This window comes from Amphimedon queenslandica, unplaced genomic scaffold (genome assembly GCF_000090795.2).
Source record: "Amphimedon queenslandica unplaced genomic scaffold, v1.1 AMPQUscaffold_13472, whole genome shotgun sequence".
In the NCBI taxonomy this organism is placed as follows: Eukaryota; Metazoa; Porifera; class Demospongiae; order Haplosclerida; family Niphatidae; genus Amphimedon; species Amphimedon queenslandica.
In genome coordinates, this window is record NW_003546292.1 from 165475 (window position 1) to 173323 (window position 7849).

The window sequence follows — 7849 nt, forward strand, 5'->3', positions numbered from 1 at the left end:
TCATTCATTCTTAAGTAAAGCAAAGCAAGCAACGGAGAAGCTGGGCTAGGGAAGGGACAGTTTAGCTCAAAAGGAGGGTTTAGGCAGACTGGACCAGCAGTAACGATGGCTGAAATGTCAAACCAGCCGTTTGTGTCTTCTGCCAGTCCCAGAGCTACCAGCGTGTCTCGATCGAGTGAGAGTTCAACTGCTTATCTTAGCGACCCAATGATGAAAATGAAGTAAACCATAGATAGTAAATCATTGTTATTGTCCTTGGAAAAATACATATCATGTTTATGTAATGGGGATAAGAAATGAATCTATACAACAGCCTTGTTTGTATTTGAACTACAATTGAAAGAGTGAGAGCTTATCCTTAAGTAATTCACATAGGAAGACTTGCCTCGGCCTATTTATGATAAACTGTTTAGTAAAATACAAATCTAAAAATTTGACCTTTATATATGCACTTGTAGCTTATATAATGTATGCAGGCTAGAAAGAAGCATGTAATTGGATGTGGGACAATGTCAACAATTATTGTATCCGTTTCATTAAAGTAGTGTTGTTTTAGTTAACTATAACTAAAACTAAAACCCTTTTAGTTAGGCCAGATTTACTTTTAGTTAACTAACTATAACTAACTAAAACTTTTTAAAAAATTTTAAAACTAACTATAACTAACTAAAAATATTTAAAAATTTAAAAAACTAACTATAACTAACTAAAAGTATTATAGAATTTGCAAAACTAACTATTACTAACTAAAATGGCTAAAGTTCAAACTAAAACATAGAAGTACTTATCAGTCTAGTACTTCACTACTTGTAGCTAGTAAAAATGTTTTAGGTAACTATAACTAAAACTAAAACCCTTTTAGTTAGGCCAGATTTTACTTTTAGTTAACTAATTATAACTAACTAAATCTTTTTAAAAAATACTTAAACTAACTATAACTAACTAAAAAGATTTAGAAATTTTAAAAACTAACTATTACTAACTAAAATTATTTTTATTGAAGCATAACTAACTAAAACTAACTAAAATCAAAATCTAAAGCTTCATAACTAACTATTACTAACTAAAAGTCACATTTTGTAACTAAAACAACACTACATTAAAGTCATCTTTTTTGCCACTGTTGACCTTATGACTATCGCTAGGTGGTTTCATCCATTTCTAACAAGACACTCAGCTGAATGCATGCTGATTGACAACGCTCCTGAAGGCTCTTACCTCCTCAGACCATCAGCAACTGGTGGCAAGGATCAGTATACTCTATCAGTCAAGTATGTCAACCATCAACATCAAACACATGTTGACCACATGTATAGACATGGTGGGAGATGCACAAACACGCAAACATCTGGTCATGAGTAGCAAGAGATAATGCACACGAGTGATTATGAGTAATGTACATGTACATGTATTTGTAATACATGAGGACAGGGGAAATCTTATAATAGTGCCTCCTCTTTTGAACCCTGAACATTCATTTCTCCATCAGTTCCTTGTGTTATTGTGTATGTTTCTGTAGGTTCTCTCAATCAGTTCAACACATGAAGGTCAAGCGACTCCCGGACAACAGATATCAGTTTGGGAGGAGTTTCTTTGACAATGTGAATGCTCTGAAGAAGCACTTTGAGTTAGAGAGACCGATCGTTGGTGGAGAGTCAGGTATAACGTTTGTAATAGCACTCCCCTATTGCTATCTAAACTTGAAAGCTCACAGTATAGTAATGCTAAGATTATTTTCCAATGGACATTACCACATGTACAAACAATTCTTTAGTAGCAAAAAGATAGTGGGAAAATGCACCTATTGATGATACTTTATTGTTAACTGAAGCATACAAGGACATCATGGCCCTACTCAATACAACTGTACTGATTGCTTGTCATCATTAATATTTTATTTTTTGATTTAAACTTGGCAAAAGGCAACATGTTGTTTTGATCATTGCATACATGTGTATTTCTATCTTCTTGTTATTGTTTGATAATGGTAATTGATAAAATGCCCTTTCACTTTGACAAAGATTACTTCTATGCCGTACCCACTATACAATAGGTATATTATTAGTAACGTGGTAGCATTACTAAGTAGGATTCACCCCACTTCAAAATGGCTGCCACAACTTTTGCAGCCTTGCTATTATATACTCTAGATGTAACAATTGGTACACATATTTAGTACTGTTATGCACTCTTGCTTGCATGTATAATATATAATATAATGTAATATAATATACATGTAATATTATTTGGCATTACTCTCTTTTATTTTATCTATCCTCAGGGATCACCGTTGTGTTAAGTTATCCGTATTCGCGTGAAGTTGATGAGCAGCATTTGTACACGGAAGTGCATCATCATGCTGTAACTAGGATGGTTAATAATGCTGTAGTTGAAGAGTCAGACAGTGACAGTTATGATTTACCCGATACTGATTCATCTCCTGAACTGGATAGTTTACACAGAAGATTACAACAAATAACACCGGTTAGTGCTACTCTGGAGCCATGCAGTAATTCATTGTGTATTCATTATGTGTACTAGATGGTATTTTTTTATTTTCCTTACTTCTTTTTCTATCCCTCTCTCTCTCTCTCTCTTCTGAATGTCCAAGACTTACCTTACAGTCTGTTTGTTTCATATTTTAAGAGATTTTACCTTATTGTGTCAGTAAATGCTAAAATTACTTAGATATTACTTATACTTTTACTATTTTCACATGTACAACTACGTTGTATGTGAGATGTGCAATGTAAAGAATGTTAATCTACTGTACATGTACATGTAGATGCAGTAACTATAGTTTGTTCCTTATTGCAATACATAATATGAAATATGCTAAGAATTATAACTGGAACTGACTATCTGTATTCGATACAGTGTCTATTTTTCTTTCTCTCTCTCTCTTTCCCTCCCTTTGTTGCTGTATGGTTTATTTCTAATGTGATAACTGTCAGGTGGCATCCAGAGAAGGTTACTTAACAAAGTTAGGAAAAATTAAAAAGGTGAAAAACATTTTAATTAAGATGTTTTGATGTCCTGTCTCCTCTAGAATTGGAAAGTTAGATGGTTTGTCCTACGTAACACGACTCTAAGTTACTACAAAACAAAGCAAGTAAGAATCAACAACAACAACAACAACAACAACAACAACAACAATGTAATGATAACAATGTATTCTAATAGTCACCCAAGCCAATCAGAAGTATTAACGTTCTCAGAGGAATTTCTGCTGACTATGATCCTTCTTTTGGTAAAGATTTCGGATTTAGGTAAAAGACTAAAAGTGAATGGTATTTGTAGTTTGGAATCAGCTTAAACTTTCTACACAACATAAGTGCATGTATATGTATCAGAAAAAATTATAAAAATCAGGAACTCTCTACTTTTTTTATTTTTGATAAAGTTTGCTGTTCTATAGTACAGGGATTTTGGCCCAATTTTTGACCATTATTAGTCTTAGGGTATTTTTATTATCATTGTTATCATCATCGTTATGGTTTTCTAGACTTGTTTTGCCAGAACGCACTTTCTTTTTCTTTGCTAATAATGAAGAGGATTGCTCCCAATGGGTTGACTTATTGAAAGCAACCATACAGGTATGAATTAATGTAATAAATAACAACAATACATATACAATGTAAACAACTTATACTAACAAATAATATTATTTTGATGAATTTTAATAACTGCTATTTTTAGTAACTGCATATTTTATACCATGCTTTGATTAGTGTAAATTAAATCTACATAAATGCTTTGTGGGTGTATCTGTAAAAGTTTAATCCTTCAAAATTTTCTGGCTGTACAATAGTATGTGGCTATAGAACAAAAATTTTTCTTATTTAAAAAAAAACAATACTTTATTTTAACACCTTGTTAACACCTAGAGGTGTTAACAAGGTGTAAACAATAGTGTTAAAACTATTTGAATTTTATCTGATTTTAATATTCTATTTTTAGAATCGAGACAGACCAGAAGTATCAGATGACAGTACTCGATGTTAACCACTTCTACAGCTCCAATAATTACATGTATTGTTGTCATTAAATTGTTTTATGAAATTATTATTACTATTATCTGTGAATTAATTTATTTGTCGGCGAAAAACCATGATATAATAATTAATCATTAATAAAAGAAGCCTATTGTGATAATAATTATTATTATTGTTATTATTATTATATTGAAAATGAAACAGTTCAAATACGCAGGAATTGTTATTAAGCAATGCATTAAACATTTGACATCATCATTTTGATCTAATACTTATGGGAATAATTTCTGTACTGATCCTAAAATGAAAGAAAGATAAGAGAGAGAGAAGACATAATAAACAATAAAAACAACAAAACAATTTCCTCCTTACTTGAAGTGAGCCCCATACACCATTAGCAGCCCCAGTAAGCTAATAAATGAAAAATAATATTAACTAATGATAATTGCTAATGTACAAAAGTGAATCTTTACTTTTGAGACTACATCAGACACAGATGATCCTCCATCAGAAGATTCTATACAAAGAAAATACAAGCAATACAATAAATGATGTACATTCATCTATTATCGTTATTATTATTATTGATTACGTTTTGGGGTCCGACCAAAATAATCGTCACTTGATATGGCATTAGATGATGAAAATCGAGAGAATTCTGCACTGCCACTCTGAAAACAAAATAATAAAAAATTAATAATAATAATAATAATCATTGTCATACACAAGGAGCACTGTTACTCTATACATGGAAATTTTCGAGGGAATAAATTTTCACAAATTTTGCAAAAATAAAACATACAAATATTAATTTTAACTCTCCAAATTATTACAAAATGGTGACACTTCAAAACAATTCGTGAAAATATGGCCTCACGAAATCCTGCAAACTCGTTATTTGCAAAAATTTATCCGCTCAAAAATTTCCACGTATAGGGTAGCTTACATCAACACTGCTCCCATTCCCTCTGTTGAAGTATTGATCAGAGGATATTGACTTGGAGCTTGCAAACCTCTCCTGGGCACTAGTACTGCTACTATCACTTGAGACATTAGTACTAAAAATAATCAAAAACAATAAATAAAATATGGTACTAATTTCATTATTGTTTATTCACACAAATACTTTAAAGTGACTAGTACCTTCTTTGACTCCGTCCTTTGTATCCTGAATAAGAGCCAGTGTATCCAGTAGTGTCAGGAGGCTCTTGCTGCTTACTACTGGAACCTCTTGAAGGTGACCCAAATGCACTGTGACTACTGAACCTATAAAAGACACATGATCCATGTGAATACATGTACATGCAATACTAAAATAAAACCTCATTCACAGTAATTAACAAAATTAATGCATTTATAATTGCAACAGATCTACTGTATGTGACAGTAACTGTGTGGTTTTTTAATTAAAATCTTACTTTGGGTCATTTGTTGGTTGTTTCCTACCAAAACCACCAGAAGAATAGGAGCCTCCTCTGTCATACCTTGAGGGATAATCAGAATCAAATCTGAGAGAGAGAGAGAGAGAGAGAGGAAGGAAGGAAGGAAGAGAGACAGAAGCAGCAGTGATAGAGCACAGCACAACAATGACTATTATTTCTATTATTTCAATTATAGTTTTTAAAATTATTGTAATATCTACTGACATTATTATAACTTTTAAACAAGCATAACTTTTTAAAATTTTTAATTGTTATTACCTGGAGGAAGGTGGATCATCAAGTCCATATTCATCAAAGAGATCATTTGAATGAGAAACAGGTACTGATGTTGATGAATGGCTACTGTATCTTGAGCCTTTACTACTCGTTGGGTTCACTTGATCAATGGTACTCGTGCTACTGAATGCTGAATGGCTGCTACCGCTGCTAGTAGTGCTAGAAAAATAGCAAAAAACTAATGATCAATTCATGAAAATATACATGTACATGTACATGTAAATAATAGTCAAAACCATGAACTACTCCATGTACTTTGCCAAAAAAGTTTATAAGGCCCATAGTTGAGTAGTTCCATCAATTTTTTAATATGTACATTGTACATGAGGGTTTCCAATAAAAAGTATGCCAAGTGAGCTAAAAGCAAACTTCATGAGCAAGACCTATGGCTCTGAAAACACCCCAAATTTTTATAACATTTTCCGATACACACTGATGTCCTTATGCTGTGTAGAAAGTTTGAGCTGTTTCCGAAAAATATTTTTCGAGTTATGAACATTTTAAAAAATGAGCCAATTTTTGAAAAAAAAGCAAAGGCTATAGGCCAGGGTTTTTTCCAAAAAATGGCTCCGAAAACACCCCAAATTTTTATTACATTTTATGATACACATTGATGTCCTTATGTTGTGTAGAAAGTTTGAGCTGTTTCCAACAAATATTTTTCAAGTTATGAGCATTTTTAAAAATGAGCCAATTTTTGAAAAAAAGCAAAGGTATAGCTACAAGCATTTTTAAAAATGAGCCAATTTTTGAAAAATACCCAAGGCTATAGCCCATGGTTTTTTCCAAAAAATGGCTCCGAAAACACTCCAAATTTTTATTACATTTTCCGATACACATTGATGTCCTTATGCTATGTAGAAAGTTTGAGGTGTTTCCAACAAATAATTTTTGAGTTATAAGCATTCTAGTCAATAGTACATGCAGGATCTACATGTACATGTACAGTAGCTTTGACCCGATTTTCCAGCGAATTCAAAAATTCATAATAAATCCAATTTTGATCAGAATCTGCTCAAAATATTTAGACAACATAAATATATGTACATATACATGTACATCAAAAAATTGAAGAACTTTTTAGTCCCTATAGCATACATATGCTATAGGGCCTTTGGTGCAATTTTTGATGAAGTTAAATGAAAAGAAGCAGTAAGCAGTAAGCATTATGCCAAAATCCAATGGGAAAGAAACCCTGATGTACATGTACATACACGTACATGTACAGTACATGTAAGGTTAATGTAGCAGCTCTACTGATACATGTACATGTATATACAAATATAACTTTGCTAGTACCTTGCACGAGATAGCCCCATACCTAGCCTTTCTGCCTGCTTAGCTTTCATTGGATCAAGAGAGGCCATCTTCTGTCTATCAACTTGAACAGCAAACTCTGTCCTAGAACACAACATTAAAAAGAATCTTATAACACATAAAAGGAGCTGCTAGTGTAGTATAGGGGGCTAGTTGCCACCTTATTATAGTAAGGACAGGTGCTTTTTCTCTCTCCTCCAAGTCTGGTATTCTATTCTTACTTGTCTTGGTGGGGGCTTTTTTCAGTAAAGACAGCTGCTTGCTTTTCTAGTGTTTTCTGTTCTTCCTCTGCTTGTTTTTCAATCTCAGAGAAACTCCTGTTGACTTTCTGGGCTCCTAGTCCTTTACCAAACTAAACAAAGAATTCACAATACACATTGGAGCTTAATTGTGGTATTCACTTACACTAGGCTTGGCAGCTGGCTTTCTTTTACTAATAAGTGAACTACGTCCATCTACATAAAGCAAGACATTCATTAATGAATATAATATGAATTACTGGAGAAATACAGCATACATGTACATGTATGTACAAGTACTTCCTGAATGAGAATAAGTTTGTTAATGTAGTACCAACATTAATTTGAGCTACATGTACATGTACTTGGACAATAACATATTCCATGGTCTTCTGCTAAATTTTTGAGCAGCTTCAAAAATTCATAATAAAATCTAATTTGATCAGAATCAACTCAAACTTTCTACGCAACATACAGTGTACAAGTAAGGCAAGAACATGTATAAATATTCCCAGGATAACACTTTTTTGGAGATTGAATAATCAAAATTATCTAGAATAATTGTGATAATGTCAAACCT

The 7849-nt window shown here is 32.5% G+C and overlaps 2 protein-coding genes across 2 annotated transcripts; one reads left to right on the forward strand and one right to left on the reverse strand.

The window, feature by feature from the left end:
• Window positions 1-2: 2 nt before the first annotated feature.
• LOC100637327 (dual adapter for phosphotyrosine and 3-phosphotyrosine and 3-phosphoinositide-like) lies at window positions 3-4215 on the forward strand. The gene is made up of 9 exons (XM_003385117.3): window positions 3-221; window positions 1146-1271; window positions 1520-1659; window positions 2282-2484; window positions 2955-3002; window positions 3050-3112; window positions 3184-3269; window positions 3506-3596; window positions 3961-4215. Exons 1-9 carry the CDS (start codon window positions 106-108, stop codon window positions 4003-4005), a joined length of 918 nt encoding a protein of 305 aa, XP_003385165.1. The 5' UTR covers window positions 3-105; the 3' UTR covers window positions 4006-4215.
• On the reverse strand, window positions 4201-7528 carry LOC100639351 (ADP-ribosylation factor GTPase-activating protein 2-like). Its single transcript, XM_019994469.1, has 11 exons — window positions 7436-7528; window positions 7252-7382; window positions 7013-7114; window positions 5696-5872; window positions 5414-5503; window positions 5139-5261; window positions 4942-5053; window positions 4588-4666; window positions 4469-4512; window positions 4368-4406; window positions 4201-4293 (listed from the first exon to the last, which is right to left on the reverse strand). The coding sequence occupies exons 1-11, from the start codon at window positions 7505-7507 to the stop codon at window positions 4261-4263; spliced, it is 1002 nt and encodes a 333-aa protein (XP_019850028.1). The 5' UTR covers window positions 7508-7528; the 3' UTR covers window positions 4201-4260.
• Between the last annotated feature and the right edge of the window lie 321 nt (window positions 7529-7849).